The following is a 19738-nucleotide window of genomic DNA, read 5'->3' as shown; positions in this document are numbered from 1 at the left end:
CCCTCACACGGTTCATCAAAACACACACACACACACACACACACACAAAAAAAAAAAAAAAAAAGACAACGTGACGTTCAGACTCAAAATCTTTATTCACCTTCAGGAAAAAAAAAGAAGTTACAGTTGAAACAAAGACCTACTGTGACTGTGGAGCCAGCTGGGGTTGGTTAATACCAGGAGTGAAGGAACGAGAAGAGCGAGAAGGGGCTCGTTTAAAAAAAAAAAAATACGTCAGTGATCGTTCTTCTAGTGTTTCTAACAGAAAATCGACGGGCGACTCTTTATAACACGGCGACACAAAGTGATCAAATCATCTCGCACACGCAAAAATGCAACGACAAAACGAAAACTTGAAAACGAAAGTGACTTGGACTCCTCGCACCCAGCTCACCAACTTTCAGAATCCAAACACACACACACACACACACCCTTCAAAACATATACTGTTTGGTCACTCAAGTATGCAAGTCTGCACATATACACTCTCTCTCTCTCTCTCTCTCTCTCTCTCTCTCTCTCTCTGTCTCTCATGTGAGCTGACATACAGCGGGGGTCTATGTAAGGGAAGATGAGGAATTAATGGGCGGGGCTTCTTAAAGGTTAACCGGTTTAACCATGAAGGCCGAGAGAGGGCTTTTACGGTATCCTGGACCGGCTGGGTGTAGCCCTGACCGTAAGGGGGGCGGTTTCGGGCGTAGGGGTTAGAACCCCCGGGAGGAGGGGTCGCCGCGGCACCCGGGGACGGGGAGAAGCCCGGGCGGGGCTGGTAGGCCGGTGCAGGCTGGGAGGTGGGCGGCAGGCTGTAATTGGCTGGCTGCTGGAGGCCTGGGAAGTGTAGTTTTGGGGAGGGAAGGCTCCCGGAGGGTACTGTCCCGCGCCCTGCGGAGGAGGGGGCTGTGACTGGCCAGTGAAACCGGGGGCGGAGCCTTGGGCGGCAGCCTGAGAGGGGGCAGAGAAACTCTGGTACTGCTGGGCAGGGGGCGGAGCCTGAGGAGCACCAGGCTGCTGGGGGGTGTATCCTGCTGTAAGGAAATAAATAAATAAATATATAACAGGTTAAAAAAAAATTTATATTTGTGTGTACGAGTATTTATTTATTGGATATGTTATATTTGTAATGGCGTACTTGGGTACTGCATGCTGTACTGCTGCTGTGGTGCCGGCTGCTGCGGTGGGTAACCTCCTGGCGCCTGGTACTGCTGGTACATCTGACCTGGAAAAAAAAAAAAAAAAAAGAGACATGCAACATTAATGCCCATGTTGCTCCGGTTCCACGACGAGAACAATGAGAACCCTGCCGCCGGGTATCAATTACCGGCTTCATAACAACAACAAAGCAGAAGGTCGCAGTTCACCATCGCCCCACCACAGCCCAAACCCGACTACTTTGATATGACCACCACGACTAGTTCAAACTCCAATCATGGGTTTGGGTCTGACGGCATATAATCTTATAATGCTCCTGTATTTTGGCCGAGAAAGCGTGTGACGTAGTAATTGCATATCTTTAGGTAGAAGACTACTTCAGTACGATTGTTCTGAGAAAAAAAACCCCAAAACAAAACAAAAAAAAAAACACTTATGGTATGTATGCAGTTGTGGTAATTACATTTATTGAATTAAAAGCGCTCTGTTAATATCTCATTGTAGACCAGTGTGGCCTATGTATGCACAGTTTCTTTTTTTTTCTTTTAAAACATTAGTAGGTGTGACATATAGTCCAGAATTTATGGTATAAGATCATTTCACTGCGTTTAGACATTAAAGAGAAACTGACAGAGTGTACGTCTCTCATGACACACACACACACACACACTGGAAAAACAGGAGTGTGTTGCAGTGATGGACGATGCGTATCAATCACATTGAGTTTAGAACTATTCATGCTGCGATGAGTTTGGATATCATGAGGCCTGTGGTCCCATCAAGGTTGGTGTTTTTCTCTGTAAGAATTTCCATTTAAGGCGTTTGGCAGACGGCCGTATCCAGAGCGACTTACAACGTGCTTCCATGTCACCATGGATGAAGTGGTCAGTTCTGGTTCACTAGGACCCCCAACTATGAATACAATCTTTTTATTCACTCTGTTCTAGTTTCTATACAGACGTCAGACAAGAAGAAGGTTACAAGTTCATCTAAATATTCTCTAAAGAGGAAGGTCTTGAGCTGCCGTGTGAAGGTGCTCAGTGACTGAGCTGGAAGTTCATTCCACCACCGAGGGGCCAAGACGGAGAAGAGTCTAGATGAGCGTCTTCCTTTTACCTTCAGAGATGGAGGGACCAGGCGAGCAGTACTGGAGTACAGAATTCTGTTTCAATCAGTCAGACGGGGAGTCGGATTTATAAGAATAAAATCGAATAAACATAAAACTCTCTGGAATCACTCGTACCTTCAGAGAACTGAAACGTGGTGCGGTGTTCCTGCACAGCTCGCCCAAAAAAACTGATCTAAACATACAACCCAGAGCTGCAGCGGGAGGAGGAGGACATGTCGGAACTCTCGGGGGGTCCAGAGCGGTGATTACCCCGCCACGGTGCCGGTTTCGACTCCAACCGCAACGTCACTGTTCAGCGGGCCATCAAACACACACACGCGGCTCGGCTCAGCTCATCTGCACCAGCCTGGTGCTCATTACCACGAGATCAAAACCAGTTCAGGCGGAGGGTGAAGGTCATTTCCTGGTCTGTCCTCTCCAGAACGTTCCCAGTCCCGATCTACACCACTGTGTACACTGTCGGGGCGGTGGTGGCCTAGCGGTTAAGCGGCCCCGTAATCAGAAGGATGCCGGTTCAAGGTGCCACTGAGGTCCCCTTGATGAAGGTACCGCCCCCACACACTGCTCCCCGGGCGCCTGTCATGGTGCCCACTGCTCACCAAGGGTGACGGTTAAATGCAGAGGACACGTGTCACCGTGCGCTGCAGTGTCTCGCAATGACAATCACTTCACTTTCACTTCACTGACCGTCCATGGTAGTAGGTGGCTGCTGGGCGTAGTGTCCCGGGGCCGGGGGAGCTACGGCGGGAGGAGCGGGAGCAGAGGTGGAGGAGTTGATGCTGTCGGGCGTCCCAGAGCGTTCTTCAGCTGGGGCTGCTGCAGGAGCTGGGAGAGAGAGAGAGAGAGAGAGAGTGGAGGGAAGGTAAGTGTGTGTGTGTGTGTGTCACACATTCCGAAAAATTTGATCTGCACAATATTAAATACCGATATTAAATACTGCTGCTCAATCTGCCTGTCCTAAACCACCCCCCCAACCCCCCATTTAGGCCAGAAATATACTTGCCGTGAGCTACGTATGCGAATCCGTACACGCGTTGTTAACGTCTGTGCTGATCTACTTGCATGCATGCGGTGCGTTGTAATCTGTAGTGTGTACTCCTTACCACCAGGTGTCAGTGTCGGGACCGCAGTCCAAATAAATGAATGAATAAATCCCTGTATTTTACAATAGTCACCTGCTGGGTGCAGACCTCGCAACACTGCCCCTATAAAATTACGCAGGTATTACATCCGTATCAATGTCCGTTCCATTCACTTTGGACCGCCGAAAACAATGCAGCATGTACGTACAGTACAGGCCAAAAGTTTGGACACCTTCTCTTTCAACGTGTTTTCTTTATCTCCATGACCATTTACGTTGGTAGATTCTCACTGAAGGCATCAAAACTATGAATGAACACATGTAGAGTTATGTACTTAACAAAAAGTGGAGACCTGACCTCCACAGTCACCGGACCTGAACCCAATCCAGATGGTTTGGGGTGAGCTGGACCAACAAGTGCTAAACACCTCTGGGAACTCCTTCAAGACGGTTGGAGAAGCATTTTAGGTGACGACCTCTTGAAGCTCATCGAGAGAATGCCAAGAGTGTGCAAAGCAGGAATCGGAGCAAAGAAACTAGAATATAAAACATGTTTTCACTTATTTCACCTTTTTTGTTAAGTACAGAAGTCCACATGTGTTCATTCATAGTTTTGATGCCTTCAGTGAGAATCTACCAACGTAAATAGTCATGAAAATAAAGAAAACACGTTGAATTAGAAGGTGTGTCCAGACTTTTGGCCGGTACCGTGTGTACGTACGCAGTTAAATGCAAGTATATTTCCTTGCATTTCAGTCAACTCACTTCTCTCCAGTAAATGTATATTGCTTATAACTGCCTTTCATGTAAAACCTGCAGATTTTATATTGCTAATATATTTTCTTCTTAACTTTATTTTTCTTCTTAAAGTTTGTTTATAGGAAATTAGGCTGAGTGACTTGTTTTCTCGTCATACTTCACATCTCACCGTAAAGGGTTAGGGTTAACTTGTGTTAACTTATACATGACCAGTAAAACTGGAACTGAAGTGAAACTGCATCACGGAGAGCCCCGCCCACTCACATATAACGAATCTGTGCCACGCCTCGGCCCTCTGAAAGCACGCGGACATGGTGACATTTGCGTATTTTAAAATACAGGGCGGCGGCGTAACCGCGGCGTACCTGCACTCTGGTCCTCAGACAGGCCGAACGCGGAGATGACGTTCTTGCTGACCTCCTCCTGGTTCTTCAGAGGGTCGAACGCGGACATGCTGGCCGCACTGACCGGGGCCTTCACCGGCTCAACGGAGACCTTACCCTCCACACAATCTGACACACACACACACACACACACACACTATTATTAGAGGTGTGTATCTCATATTCGACGTGGACATGATGGATTATATCATAAAGACGTTGCTTGGTGACGTTCTAGGTAAAAAGTAGTGCCGATAGTGACGGCCTGATCTGAGTACGGCGCCGTTCTGAGGAGGAGTGAACGCCAGGCGCCTTTTATATTTTTTTGATTGATTTGACAGACAAGTGACAGCCTTTCGTTTTCCGCCGGTTAATGTTCGGCGGGAATTGACGAGAAAACGTTGCATGTGGCGTTTATGTGACAGTCACCTGACTGCACGAGCGCTTGGTTCAGATGTTCGTGTGAACGAGGACTTAACTCTCTTCTCGCTGCCGTATTTAAAACGCATCAAGTCATGTAGGAAAAATGACGGGATTCATCATGATGCATCAATAATCGAGCCATTGATCATCGTAGTCTGATTGAATCGTGATACCAGTGAAGGTCCACACCTCTACCACGTATAGGGTGGTAGTAGCCTAGCGGGTAACACACTCGCCTATGGACCAGAAGACCCAGGTTCAAATCCCACTTACTACCATCGTGTCCCTGAGCAGGACACTTAACCCTGAGTGTCTCTAGGGGGGGACTGTCCCTGTAACTACTGATTGTAAGTCGCCCTGGATAAGGGCGTCTGGTAAATGCTGTAAATGTAACACTTACTGATCCAGGATCAGTTGTAGCACCTGTGTTTTCACGCACCATTGTCAGGTGCAGGAGCATGTAAATGTAAATGTATACACTGATTACTGATCCAGGATCAGTTATAGCACCTGCGTGCGTACACACCATTGCCAGGTGCAGGAGCATGTAAATGTAAATGTATACACTGATTACTGATCCAGGATCAGTTGTAGCACCTGCGTGCGTACACACCATTGCCAGGTGCAGGAGCATGTAAATGTAATGTATACACTGATTACTGATCCAGGATCAGTTGTAGCACCTGCGTGCGTACACACCATTGCCAGGTGCAGGAGCATGTAAATGTAAATGTATACACTGATTACTGATCCAGGATCAGTTGTAGCACCTGTGTGCGTACACACCATTGCCAGGTGCAGGAGCATGTAAATGTAAATGTATACACTGATTACTGATCCAGGATCAGTTATAGCACATGTGTGCGTACTCACCATTGTCAGGCGCAGGAGCCTCGGCAGCCGGCTCGGTGGGCGGTTCCAGACTGTCCAACAGGCTGTTGACTTTGTTCCTCAGACCAATCAGCTCCTTCCTCAAGTACTTCACCTGGCAGGAGTCCAGCGGCCGCGGATGACCATTGACTGACGGGAGAGAGAAATTTCACACACACACACACACACACACACACACACACACACACAGTATCAGTCAGGCCTTCATTCCACTGCCTGTTAATATGACAGATCAGCAAACGCAGAGTAAAGAACATAATTCATGGAAAAAAATTCCAACATCCTCTTCTACTGAAAACCCGGAGGAATCATCTCTCTCATACACACACACACACACACTCACACACACTCAGAATTCGATTTTTCTGGCGGATTCCCCACACATGTCTGGGACCGACAGACACACGTGAGGACAATACAGACGCACAGACGTGCCATCGCCGCGGGTGACAGAACTTCACCGTTCCGCCACGCCCCGTCTCCTTCATTCTCCTGCGGAATCCATCTGCAGCCGCGCGTGCACACACACACACACACCCGAAAATACGACGCACAAACCAAGAATCATACTAATTCCACACACGTCGTAACCAAACAGAGGCACGTGCTGGGGGCGGAGCCCTGACCGCCTGACCCCGGCGACGTCTAAAGCGCAGCACACTTCTCACGGGGGGACGTCGCCACCTGCTGACGGGGACGAGATACTCCTCGTCTCCACCTTCACCATGGGCGATGATCTACGAGTGCGCCGGAAGCTCCACGCCACCGCATCGGTGCCACCAATACACAGCAATGAATGACTTCCTTCGGAACCAAGATCTCAAATTAACGTCTAGGAAATCACACGGACTTTCACTAACGATCTTCTCTCCGCTGTGGTGTCCACTGCTCTCGTGGATTGAAGCAAATAAAAAAAAAAAGGCTCAAAAAGTAGCCGTGGTTAACCCACTTGGACACTGTTTCTATTGGTTAATGAGTTACGAGGGGGGAAATTCAGATTTTTGACCACGGTGTCCACGGAGGCTGGCGGGGCTTCGCTGGACGCTCTGAGAGACTCTCGTCAGGCGCACGTCCCGTAGAAGACGAGGTGGACGCGTCGGGTCCGCGACGGACTTCACGTCACTGCAGCTCGTCAGGTTTTTCGGGGACAGAAAACTCTCTGTACTAGACTCGTTCCTGAGCCCGACTGTCCCCTATTCATGCGTCCCACCGCGGGACAAGGTGCCGTCTGTTCAGCCAGAGGCAAAAACTGTCCAACCAGAGGTTAGGCGTGCTGATTTTTGCAGTAACTTCCAAACGGATGATTAAAGTAAAAGAAAGTGAAGTGCTTGTCACACGGTGCACACAGTGAAATTTGTCCTCTGCATTTAACTATCCTCCTTGCTGAGCAGTGGGCAGCCATGACAGGTGCCCAGGGAGCAGTGTGTGGGGACGGTGCTTTGCTCAGTGGCACCTTGGCGGATCGGGATTCGAACCGGCGACCTTCTGATTATGGGGCCACCACTGCCCCTTAAAAAAAAAAAGAACACAAATGGACGCGCCAGCCAGGAGTCGAACGGAGAATCTCCTGATCCGTAGTCAGGCACGTTATCCATTGCGCCAGTGGGCCTGATTAAGAGTCTTACCAAACAAGGTGAGTTTGAGGATTCTGCTGCACTGGATGGCGAAGGAGAGGTCGGAGCTGTCGAATATGGTGATCAGGTCATCATCTACAAAAAAAAGAAAAGAGAAACATGAAAGGAAAAAAAAAAAAAAAAAAAAAAAACGGGTCGCGGCTTTTCTGACCCACTAAAGCACTAATCTGAAAGCAAATCCGCTCTTAAAGGGCCCGGCGTGGTGGAAAGGGGCCCGGGGCCGGCACCTTCGTCCTTGTACTTGATGGTGACCTCGTCGCTGCTCTGGAGCTGGCCGCGGAAGACGCGCTGCATCATCAGCAGCAGCTCGTCGTACGTGATGTCCTCATTGTGGATGGGGATCCGGCGGATGTCGTCACCGAGCTGAGCCTTGATGATCAGCTTCCCACTCAGGTCCAGCTGCCCATTCATGCTGAGGGGACGAAAAGGTGACATCCGTACATAAAAGCAGGAATATTCCTGAATAATCACGAATTCACGCGCCTCTGTGTATCATAAAGGGACTTCTATCAGGCCGTATCGAATGCCCGTGTGAAAACGGGATCGCGTTGCGCTCAGAGAGCGTATCGTCTGACCGTAGTCATATTACAGGCTCGCTCGCCTTCGGTGGCTGCAGGATCCCATCGGAAGGGGGGTCAGAGTCTAAAGCTCACCGGGTGAGCTGGCAGTGTGTTTCCCAATCTTTAAATCTAGCCGATGCACAGGTTATTTAAAAAAAAAAAAAAAAAAAAAAACAAGACTACTTCATAAAATATGAATATCTACACAATCTTGATGCGTTGCCACAACGAGCCATGGTCTCATTAGACCATTAAGGGTTGTTTCGGGTGAAAACCCCACATTCTAACTCTCCAGATCCTCCACGATCATGCCTGGTTATTATTTAAACGGATTTATAAGATCTAGAATTATTTTTTTTGGTGTGTGTGTGTGTGTGACAGTGGAGAAAAACACGCGAAGTGCGATCTTCAGTCCAACAGTCGAAAACAAGGGGAGAGTCCCGAGTCCCTGGTTCGCGGCCGACCCCGCGACGCTCCAGCATCGGAGAAAGGGACGAACCTCCGGGCAGGAGGGTCTCCGCGGCGACAAGGCCAGCGCAGAGCCCGCCGATCCGCAGGCCCCGCCGCCGCTTGCCAGATAGTGATCCGCGACTCTGTTGCCAAATCCCTCAATTGTGGACATTTTTTTATCAAATATACCGTCAATATCTGCACGTTTACTAGAATTTGTAAACAGGCCGTCTAAAATTATGCTGACAGGCAAGAGGTTGTTTTTAGAACATTACACAAACCCACGACTTTCAATCTCTCGCCCCAACGCTTTCAAAGTCGCGTTTTCAACTGCGCAAACCTGGCAACCCCGGTCGCGGCGCGACTTCCTGCAAAATAAACGCCCCGAACTTAGCGCTCCCACCGGCGTCACAAGGCGTCGGTCGGACTCTCGGCCCGGCCTACGACACCGGACGCCGCCCGGCGTGCTCAATGCGCGGACGGGATAAATAGGTTAACGGCCGCCGGCCACTTGTCGCCTGCCCCGTTGTTTTTTTTTTGTTTTTTTTCTCGAAGGCGGCCGCCGCGCGTCACTTTCGGCAAAGGTTGTCGAGTGCGAGCTGGTAAAAGGCCGCTTCGCGTCCCCTACCTGTCACTTTGGCCGACTTCTGTCCCGCAGTGGCTTCGGGTGTCGCCGCGCAGCCGACTGAATGGAGAGCTGCTGCGCATGCGCACCCGGAAGCCGCCGAGCACGCTGACGTCGGTCGGTACGTGGCGTTCGGAGGCGCGCATGCGCAGCGGACAACAGCGGTCCCTTATCCTGCGCTGCGCCCATCTTATCATAAGACGGTCCCATGACGTTTTAGGGCAATTGCGATGGCAAAAAAATAACATTTTATCTTATATAAATGTAAATTACATCATATCGCTTCAACAGTGTTAATATGATATTCCAACAAACAGAAGACATTTGTCTGAACCTGCAGAAAACCAGAAATTCAGAAACGTAGGCAATATATATATATATATATATATATATATATAACTACACTAAAATACAATCCAAACCTAATATCTGCTGTGTTAGAGCCGATTGTATTTTGGTGCAGTTAGAGATTCAAACACCATTTACTATTCACCATTGTGTCAAGAGACTTAACCATCTGGATAAATACTGAAATGATAAAATCACACTATAATGAACAACTCGCATCTTAATAGAACGTTTTTTATTGTGATGCATAGGTTTGATAGCAAGGTAGAGTGTAGTCCAGGGGCCACGACCCTGGTCCTGGAGGGAACTTGTCCTGCACATTTTTTCATGTCTTCCCTATACCCGATGGAACCTCTGTGCCCGTTCTCGCCCAGTTCTTGGGTTGAATGAGGTGTGGTGGAATGTTTAAAAGATCAAGCAGAAATGCCTCTCACACTGTCCGAAGGTAAAAATGGGCCCATCTGAGTTGATTTCATCTTCGAAGCACAGACAGATATTCACGGGAAGAAATAAAAAAAGGTTAAAATCTGCCAGCATGCAGTAAAATATCACTTTTAAATTTGTTGTTGCGAATGCTACAAAATGAGCTTTGTATGAAGCAGACATCCGCGCGGCTGTAAAGTTAGTTCTTCACAGTATCAACAGTTTCATTCCGGTTGTCCTTGTGCAAAGACTGAGAAGTTTCCTTCTTCTGCAAAACAAGCATAAAGTAAATGCAAAGAAAAAAAAAAACAGTATGTGTGTGAAAGCTCTTTGTTGCATTGCATCATTCATGAACTTCACGGACATGCTCCGTTCTCTCTCCTACTTCCTCTTCTTCTCCTGCGTGGAGGTGAACCAGGCGTCCAGCAGCTTTTTGCTGTAGTAGATGTGCCAGGCGTGCACCTGAATGGCGACCAGCATCAGCAGGTACATCACTGACACTGCGGAGAAGCCGAAGATGAAGCGGTAGGCCTTCCCGTGCCGATATAGCTGCTGGGCCACTGGAAACATCTCCATGGCTCCAAAAATCAGCGGCGCCACAGAGAACAGCCCCGCGCTAATCATGGAGATCACCAGGTAGCTGATGTTGTTCTTCGGCAAGGCCAGGGCACCCAGCAATGAGGGGACGATGCTTAAGAGGTATGGGTACTGCCACTGGTAGGGTGTGGCCACCAGGTCATGTGACACCAAGCTGAGGTGCGTCACCGTGACCTGAGCTGCTACCAGCAGCCATATGATCAGATGCACCACAGTCAGTTTCCTGATGTCAGATTTAAAGGACGAACTGGAACGTAGAAATAAACACACGATTCAGTTCACAAAAGGCGCATGTCATCTATCTGTCTGTCTGTCCAGCATACGAGACGTGAGACAGTAGAACTGACAAACGGAGAGAGCATTTACCTCATCTCAAAATGAGACGTCCCCCTCTCTTTTGGCTTAAAGTTAATCCCGCCATTAGTTCCTGAGGCTTTTGCACCCACGCGAGATGTCATGACAACCACTTGGTTTTCTACAAGAGAAAAAAAGAAACACAGAACCACATTACCCAGAATCCTCACCAAAGTCATTTTGTCCCACAGACAGGACCCGCAATCAGTTATTAATTAGGGACATTTAATACAAAACCAATTTCTATACCGTTTAAGTCATTATTAATTGTGTTAATATCACCCAACGATTAATAATTAATAGAACCAACGTTACATTATAATATCCGGTTCTTTCTAATTTACGTTCCACAATAAAGTCACACGTCGGTGATGTTATTAGAAGGAAATGGGCGTACAAAGGGTGTCATTTGCAAGCTCTCTGTAATACTGATTCGATTTTTTGAACCGCGGGGCTTCCCCTGCGTGTGCGTCCGGCAGGATGCTGCAGAGCGCCGCATCCTCACCTGCGGCCCGGCCCGTCAGATCTTACGGTCAAACGCACGAAAATGAAGTAGGTCGCCGGCAGATTACTTACAGACGAGGTTCGGCCGGGGAGAGGCAGATGTCACGCAGGCAACTCCGCCGGATTATGGTTCGAAACGCACGGCCCCGCCACACAAAGCTTTCTGGCGACGACGGCGCATCACCCTCTGCGCATGCGCAGCGAGGCCGCCCGAAAGCAGCTGCGCTCCTTCGATCTGGCGCAGACGCGGGTGGCACGACTGTGGTAATATAATGTCAGTGATCACTGAGACACGTCGGTCTCCATATGATCTAAGTGCATGTAGTCCCGTCCCTGTTGCTGTTTAAAGCAATTATCAAACGCTTATTGGTCAAATCAACTTTATTTAAAAAAAACGTAACATTAAAACAATGAAAACTTTTCGTTTTGCAATATGTCAGTGTGCATTTGGGTATGTTAAAAAATAAAATTATTAAAAATAAAGGCTTGCCGTGTGCCCTTGAATCAATGTTTTGCCCTTCTTTGTAATTTGTGAAAAGATTCGCTCGACTGAATGCACTACAGCCGGTGCTGTGAACAAAACACATATATTAACACTCACTCCAACAACAAAAAATAGAACATTCAAAAGGTGTGGCAAAGATATTCAACAATAAAAATAACAGCAATACAAAATAATCACGCTGAATGTTAAATAATCCACATTGCACAACAGAAGTTTTTCAATGAACGAATTCCCTAAGGTTGCACGTGGTCACATATTACTAATATTTATTATACTCGTTTGAATGTTTTTGAACTCGAATTTTTTTAAATGTAGACTTTCGTGTTTAAAAGACATCCATCCCAATAATTTTACTAGGCAGCTGCCAAAAAGGGCCAAAAGTAAATAGTAAAATGTTTCATGGTTCCAACATTCCATATGTTCAATTTGGGCTGGTGGGACATCTGGGCTATAAGTACCTACAGTAGTACTACAGCAAATGATGTTGATGATGGTGCAATTACTAACACAAGTTCCTCGTATTAATGAGGTGGATCTCTGTATATATCTACCCAACATTCACAATGCATACAGAAAAAATATTATATATATATATCTCTTTCTCTCTTATACACACACACACACACACACACACACATGAACACACACTCACACCAACACATTTAGCCTTCTGGCCTGGCCTTCCAGCGTGAGTCCTTTACTGGTCCCATGACTCCTCTCCTCTTTGCCATGTTTTGAACAGTCTGGTGGTGACACTTGACACTCTCTACATGGGGTAGAGGAGGAACCCGGAGAAGGACGAGTGGACGTATTCGCCAGCATAAAGCCCTGCTGCTTGGTCTGACGGCAGCTGTATGTGGACGGTGTCCCCGGGCTGGAGAGGTATGACGGCGCTGCCAGAGGCCTGGTCCAGGAAACCCTTCTTGTACTCATCATATGTGTACATGACAGGCTCCCCGTTCCGATACAGACCTACCCAGACGTTTGCACCTTTGCAGTGTACATGGTAGCTGAAGTAGTAAATGCCTGGAAGGTCACATGTGAACACACCAGTTTGGGGGTCATAACCTTGGCGACCATTGTACAGAAGCTTGTCAAATACCACTGGTGAACCCACTGGAGGGAAAGGTGTGGTCAGTTGGGCAGTGAATGCAGGCATCTCCAGACCACTGGCACCCATTACTTCACCAGCACTACCATATTTGCCCTTCTTGTACCCACCAGCCTTTACACCATCCAGAGCCGGACCCATTTCTGACAGGACGCTTTGTAGTTCTGGGGAGATTGCTTGAGGACCAGGAGGGCCCGGAGGTCCAGGGGGTCCTGGTTGACCTGGTTGTCCAGGTGGACCAGCCGTTCCAGGGGTTCCTGGGGGCCCGAGAGGACCTTGCAATCCTTGGCTGCCCTCACCTGGAGGACCAGGTTGACCAGGAGACCCGCCGTCACCTTTAGGGCCTTGAGGTCCTGGAGGACCAACTGGACCACCAGGCCCAGTGATACCAGGGATGCCATTTGGCCCTTGAGGACCTTCTGGACCTGGGCGTCCATCATCTCCCTTTGGACCAGTAAGGCCTGGGGGACCTGGTGGTCCAGGAAGGCCCTTGTGCCCACCTTCACCTTGTGGACCCTGGGTTCCAGGAGGCCCCCTTGGTCCTGGCTCACCATCTTCTCCTGGAATACCTGGTTGTCCTGGAAGACCTGGAGGTCCTTGTTCACCCATAAGACCAGCTTCTCCCTTTACTCCTCCCTGACCACTTTCTCCTCTAGGACCAGGTGCACCCACACCTCCTGCAGGGCCCATGGGTCCAGGAGGTCCAGGAGGGCCATTTGGTCCTCGAGGACCCATCACACCAGGTAGACCTCCATGTCCTTTTTCACCTTTCGGGCCTGCAGGTCCTGACAATCCACCATGTCCCTTTTCACCCTTTGGGCCTGGGTTCCCTGGTTTGCCATATCCAGGCAGCCCTGGTTTTCCTGGTAATCCTGGTGGCCCTTGAAGGCCTTTCATGCCTGGTACTCCTGGTTGTCCAGACAATCCATCTTTTCCTGGTTTTCCCACTCCTTGTGGCCCAGTTTGCCCTGGCTGACCTCCCTGACCTGGCGGACCAGCAGGACCTTTATCCCCGGGTAGCCCTGGTTTTCCTGGTAATCCCGGTGGCCCTTGCATTCCTGGCAATCCTGGTTTTCCAACTCCTGGAATTCCACCCTGTCCTGGTCTTCCTGGTGGCCCTGGATGTCCCTTCAATCCTGGCTGGCCGGGTGTGCCTATGCCTTTATCTCCCTTAGGTCCAGGTAAACCTGGCAGTCCTGGCAGGCCCTTATGCCCAGGCTCACCTTTTGGACCAGGAGGCCCTGACAATCCTTGCCCACCAGGTTTGCCGATTCCCGGTGGTCCTGGAGGTCCTGGTGGGCCAGCAGGACCAATTGGTCCCTCCAAGCCCTGCGATCCACCAGCGCCCTGTTCACCTGGTTCTCCTGGCAGTCCTGGTTCACCTGGTTTTCCTGGCAGACCTGGCAATCCAGGTTTTCCAATTCCAGGCAATCCGGGAGGACCAAGGGGACCTGGTTGTCCCACTGGTCCTTGAATTCCATTGCCTGTTGGTCCAGGAGGTCCTGCAGGTCCTGGAGGGCCAGCTGGGCCTTCAGGTCCTTGTGGGCCCTCAGGGCCAGGCTGCCCCTGTGGAATACCCAACTCTCCCTGGGGTAAGGTTACACCTGTAAGAAACCAACAAGTCAATTACACTCAACGTACATCTCTGTAAATGTTTGTGTATCTGTGTGACTGCTGTGTACATTATGAGCTCTGAACTTACCTTTGTCCTTTGGGCGTGGCATGTCCTTGCCTTTGTGTGGAGGAAAGTGGGGAATATCTTTTCTGTAGTGCTGGTATGGCATGTGGGGCATCTGGGGAATCTGTGGGTGCTGTGGGTGTGCCTTGTGCCCATAATATGCCCCTCCAAAGACTGAGGGAAGCACGGTCACCTGGAGCAAAACCACCAGAAGAGGTGCCATGCCCATGGCCTAGAAAGAAAATCAATCAATCAACCAATCAACCAATCAATCAATCAATCAATCAATCAATCAATATATTAACTTTCACTATATCATATTTTATCATTTGTCCAATTTTATTTGGGTAGGGTAATTAGTTTAACCCATTAAATTTACACGGATATCACATTGATACTCTTGTAAAAAATTGATTGCCATAAAAATTTGCAAAACTGAATCAGGATAAAACATAAATTCATACTTAGCTATAGAGGGAGTGAAAAGAAATATTTGAGAGGTGTGGATTTAGCATTTGCAGTTATATACATTTAATGAGTACACCCACCATACACAAGGTGCCTTTGGTGTACATAAAGGAAGCATCAGCCACTTCTATTTCTTTTCAGAGGAATCTTGCATGTCTCTGTGAAAGATCTCTGTGAAAGACTCTGTGTGATTGCAGTATACTACCATACTACTACACTACTATACTACTAGTACTAATAGCACAAAATGGTCCCGTTAAACATCATCCATTCATACCAACAACAACAGCTTTGTTATGGCACATGAATATGTGTGTGTGTGTGTGTGTGTGTGTGTGTGTGTGTGTGTGTGTGTGTGTCTGTGTTTTCTTGCTGGCCGCATGTGGGTTGCAGATGTTGTGCAGAGATGGTAACGGGCTTTTAGGAATGTTACACTTCTCTTCCACACGGAAGTCCTGCCTTTCTCATGGCCATCTGACCAATGAAAAGCACATGAACTTTCAGGCCTTCTTTAAGTTACTTCAAGTTAACTTAAAAAAGTTCAAATGCATATTAACCAAATCTATTGTGTATTATTGAAAAAGCAACATATATACAAACATATGACCAACATTGATGTTGGTGGGTAGTGGGTAACACACTCGCCTATGAACCAGAAGACCCGGGTTCAAATCCCACTACTACCATCGTGTCCCTGAGCAAGACACTTAACCCTGAGTGTCTCCAGGGGGGGACTGTCCCTGTAACTACTGACTGTAAGTCGCTCTGGATAAGGGCGTCTGGTAAATACTGTAAATGTAAATGTAAATAAACAGTTTAAGGTAGAATTTCCTTATTTTCATGAAACAATGAAATGATGTGTGTATAGAAAGAGACTCTCTGAGCGGCAATACAATATTGTTCTCCAATAGAAGATCGTTCATTAGTTTATTGAGTTGGGAGAGACCAACCCCCGGTCCTTCTAGCACGTCTCTACATATCAACATCATTATTATTTCTTTAGCTTGACACTTTTAAGTAGTCCCTTCCTGAACAAAGCCAGTAATGAAATGTCCTGCAGGGACGTTTTGTGGTCAGTATCCCCCTTCACAGTGTGGAGTTATAGAGCCGAATGGCCTGGGGACAAAGGACGTCCTCAGTAGTCTCCCACTGAACAAACTCAGTTCAAACTCAAGCGATGGTGCTGTGCTGAGGCTGGACGGACCAGAGTCCTGAAAGAGTCCAGCTCCATGCCAACCACAGAGGCAGCCCTCCAAACCAAATACCATAATCATTATACTTTATTGCACTGTAATCAGGGTTTTTAACATACATTAACATACAAACACTGCAAATCCGAAAACTAGTGAAGTAAGTAAATTTTGCATGTCACCTTTGTTGTCGTTTTAATGAGTTAATGCTATTTTTCTGCATGCACTCACAAGATGTCCAACAAGAACTCACTACAGATTTGAAAAAAACAACCCATAAACCCATTCAAATGAAGACTGTAGGATTCACACTGTGATCAGGGAAATAAATGATTCAATTCCCATTCAGTCAGACACAGTTAAACTACACATTTCACGCAGGAATTTTCTCGATGCGGTGATTTGAGGCTCTATTAGGACTATATATTTTTTTTACATTTACATATTTCACATGTGATCATTTTGATGCGACGAGCTGATAAAATACGAAAAAAACAGCGTGTCGCCACAAAGCCCACACGATAAAATACAATGTCTGTCCAGGCTGTTGGTAGAAAATTCACCCCTGACCCTCCCTGCCTTATAAAAGCCCCCCTGAAACGCGGCCCCAGTCCACACAGCTGGTCCCAAATGACGTTTACAGCCGCCCGACCCCTTCCTCCCGCGGCCCCGCTCCTCTCCCGGCCTCCGGACAATAACTGTAATAAAAAGTGTGCGTCCGCGGCCGCGAGGGTCGCTTCTCCACGCCCCGGGCCTGAGACGGCATGTTTGAAGTTCCCAGGCTGGTGAGCCCCTGACACACAGACGTGTGACTTCCTGTCTTACCTAGAAAGCACAGGGATGGGACATCCTCATTTTCCAGAAATGCGCTGGACAAACACAGTCAAATGACCTACTCACCGCCGTGGATATGAAGACAATGACAGAGGTTATTATATTTCATATGGTTGTTCATTTAGGTGACAATTAGGTGACAATTCAGACTGTTCATGACAGCTCTGCACACATCATCATCATCAGCAACAGCTTCATCAGACGATCGTCTCAACAATTACGTTGAATGTCTAATGATGTTCAATGACGGGGAAAAGAGCCGAAACTGTGTATTGTTTACATTCATAATTCCGAGTGTAAAGTTTTCATCCACCGTATAGACATAGGCCCTCAACTCTCCGCAAGTGCATCCCATTAAACCCTAAACACAACTTGCACCAATCGGGAGCTGCTGCATTTTCGCAGGGGCGTTTGGCCCGGCTAATGAGGGCATTCGCACATCCCATTACATTACACTGGCGTGTAAAAATCGCCCCAAAAGCAAGCTGCATTGGACTGGCGGGCTCACACACACACACACACACACACACAAACAGCTACTGTTTGAGCATTTTCGAAGCTGGGTGTTAATTCGAGTGAGAAAGTTTCAGTCTGTGTGTTAACTCCCTGTGTCTCAGTAGGCTTTTCATCCCTAAAAATACACGCCGGGCGATCGCTCCTCAGAGCTTTTAACCTGGAAGTGGGATTTTAGGCAGGAAACTGATGTGTGTGTGGGGGGGGGCAAAATTGAAAGATGACATTATTTTCATGCGTTATCTAGTGACGCCGTTGCGATTGCTTTTAATTTTTCCCAAACTCTGCCAACGCTGCAGTAATCAGACCCTCTCAGCCAATGGGAGTTCTGTGACTCCCCATCCCGGCTTACGAGCTCCGATCCCAGATCGTGCCTGCTCACGACCAGCTGCTAATTCCTCACCTCTAACACACACACACACACACACACACACACACACACACACTCAGTCAGTTGCGCAGATTGATTGAAGCCCCTGCACAAGGCCTTTTAACACCAACACAAGATTCTATTCCAAATCCAAGAGGGTCCGGAGCCACAGGACGAGACGTTAAATGCAGGATGCGCCATGGCAGCGCGCTCGTCCCAGTACACCGGTTCTAGGGTGAAAGATGTGACACACGTCGCAAAGCCAGATACGCGCAAGCCAGTTGCTAGACCCCAATGCAGCGCCACGTGCAGCTGAATAAAAGACATGTGGTGAGAGAATAAGTGTGCATTCCTTCTGTGACTTACCTTCTGCTTCTCAGTAAGGCCGTGGAGTGAGGTGATCTTCAGACACACACCCTCGCACACACATGCGTGCACGTGGACAGACAGACCAAGGGTACTACCGAGTGTAGCTCCACACACACACACAAACACACACACCATTTATATCTACGACAGGGAGGAGCCACGGCACTGGGGTGGGCAGGGAGAGGAAGAAAGGCCGGGGGAGGGTGACCAAGGGTTTCAACAGTGCCACCAGCCCCATGATGGGTCAGGGAGGGGCTCAGGGGTCAGAGCTCATCCTGGATTCGGAAAAAAAAGCCCTGCGTGCTAATATCTGTGCAGATGTGTGTATAGTTCGGAACTTTAAACTTAACCTGGGGTGAGACTTTTAAATGGGTTTTATGACTGGACTGCTGAAGCAGTGTGTGTGGATGGGCGTGATGGCTTCTGGAGTCCTACAGGTGCTGCAGGCAAATGTGCAGGGAACCCGTATTCCCAAAATACCTGTGTAGCCACACTGACACCTCCACCTCAACAATGAATTACAAATAAAACCAAAAGCATATATAAAACCATAAAACCATGTCTTCAATGCACAACTAACCATATATTACAAGCTTTAGTTCTGACAATAACACATTTCTGATGGGGTTCCAAATGGTTCAATTCTTGGCCCACGAATATTTGTGAAAAATCAGTTTTCTCTTGTTTAAGCGAGTAAACTTTCCTCAAACTATTATCAATAATAAGACGAATGCTAAAATATCTGATGAAATATCTCCTGTAATAATTAAAGCTTTTATATTATGCTTTTACTTTTATTTATCCGCACTCTTCCAAAATTAGGCTTCGACTTATTGCATTACACATTCCCACACACACATACACACATATGTACACAGGCCCTTACGTATACACACTAACTCAGTCAAGACCGCACTCACACACAAACAGCAAACTCAATTAACTGCGGCCGTGTTTACTCATCACACAGCGGGTCCGCGGCATCTGGAACGCAGGAAGAAGAGGGGCGTCCATACAGTAAATCTCGCCTCGGCTCAGGTGAAGCCCTGACTTTTCGGACCTTCTCTCCGCGTTTTCTCAGCGTTGCCATGGCGACCGGCCATTCGGATTAGGCTCGGCTGGTGGCAGTCGGGGGTCACCGTGCCGCGGGTTGAGGAATTTTAAAGGCCTGGACGACAAATGGACTAGGAGACAATTCAGGACGTCTCGCAAACATGTCTACCCTGTACTCCCAATATGTTTTTTTCAGGTTCAGGCATGGTTTGTATTATTATTATTTTTATGATTATGATCATTTACTGCCCTGCGCTCAGTCGGCAGGTCACCCACGGGCCTGTGCGAGGCTCTGTGTAGGCGGACTGTTCGCGGCAGGCAGGTGTGCGGGCGTTGA

The 19738-nt window shown here is 48.1% G+C and overlaps 3 protein-coding genes across 4 annotated transcripts; all 3 read right to left on the bottom strand.

The window, feature by feature from the left end:
• Nucleotides 1-71: 71 nt before the first annotated feature.
• tfg (trafficking from ER to golgi regulator) lies at nucleotides 72-9162 on the bottom strand. Its single transcript, XM_028992389.1, is given in 9 exon segments — nucleotides 72-825; nucleotides 828-1025; nucleotides 1130-1216; nucleotides 2966-3103; nucleotides 4484-4630; nucleotides 5798-5944; nucleotides 7441-7524; nucleotides 7677-7861; nucleotides 9088-9162. Coding segments are annotated over 8 exon segments (1356 nt in total). The 5' UTR covers nucleotide 7861; nucleotides 9088-9162; the 3' UTR covers nucleotides 72-454.
• Nucleotides 9163-9652: 490 nt separating this feature from the next.
• Nucleotides 9653-11496, bottom strand: jagn1a (jagunal homolog 1a). The gene is made up of 3 exons (XM_028992422.1): nucleotides 11383-11496; nucleotides 10819-10927; nucleotides 9653-10699 (listed from the first exon to the last, which is right to left on the bottom strand). Exons 2-3 carry the CDS (start codon nucleotides 10908-10910, stop codon nucleotides 10237-10239), a joined length of 555 nt encoding a protein of 184 aa, XP_028848255.1. The 5' UTR covers nucleotides 10911-10927; nucleotides 11383-11496; the 3' UTR covers nucleotides 9653-10236.
• A 1085-nt stretch (nucleotides 11497-12581) lies between these two features.
• Nucleotides 12582-19408, bottom strand: col8a1a (collagen, type VIII, alpha 1a). 2 transcript variants are annotated; one of them, XM_028992354.1, is made up of 3 exons: nucleotides 19308-19408; nucleotides 14629-14836; nucleotides 12582-14530 (listed from the first exon to the last, which is right to left on the bottom strand). In XM_028992354.1, the coding sequence occupies exons 2-3, from the start codon at nucleotides 14831-14833 to the stop codon at nucleotides 12582-12584; spliced, it is 2154 nt and encodes a 717-aa protein (XP_028848187.1). In that variant the 5' UTR covers nucleotides 14834-14836; nucleotides 19308-19408. The 2 variants fall into 2 exon arrangements, with proteins under 2 accessions (XP_028848187.1, XP_028848186.1); XM_028992353.1 differs by lacking the exon at nucleotides 19308-19408 and adding an exon at nucleotides 18346-18466.
• Between the last annotated feature and the right edge of the window lie 330 nt (nucleotides 19409-19738).

The sequence above is a fragment of the Denticeps clupeoides genome, chromosome 9 (genome assembly GCF_900700375.1).
Source record: "Denticeps clupeoides chromosome 9, fDenClu1.1, whole genome shotgun sequence".
NCBI classification, from domain to species: domain Eukaryota; kingdom Metazoa; phylum Chordata; class Actinopteri; order Clupeiformes; family Denticipitidae; genus Denticeps; species Denticeps clupeoides.
This window is presented reverse-complemented; position numbering and strand designations above follow the sequence as displayed.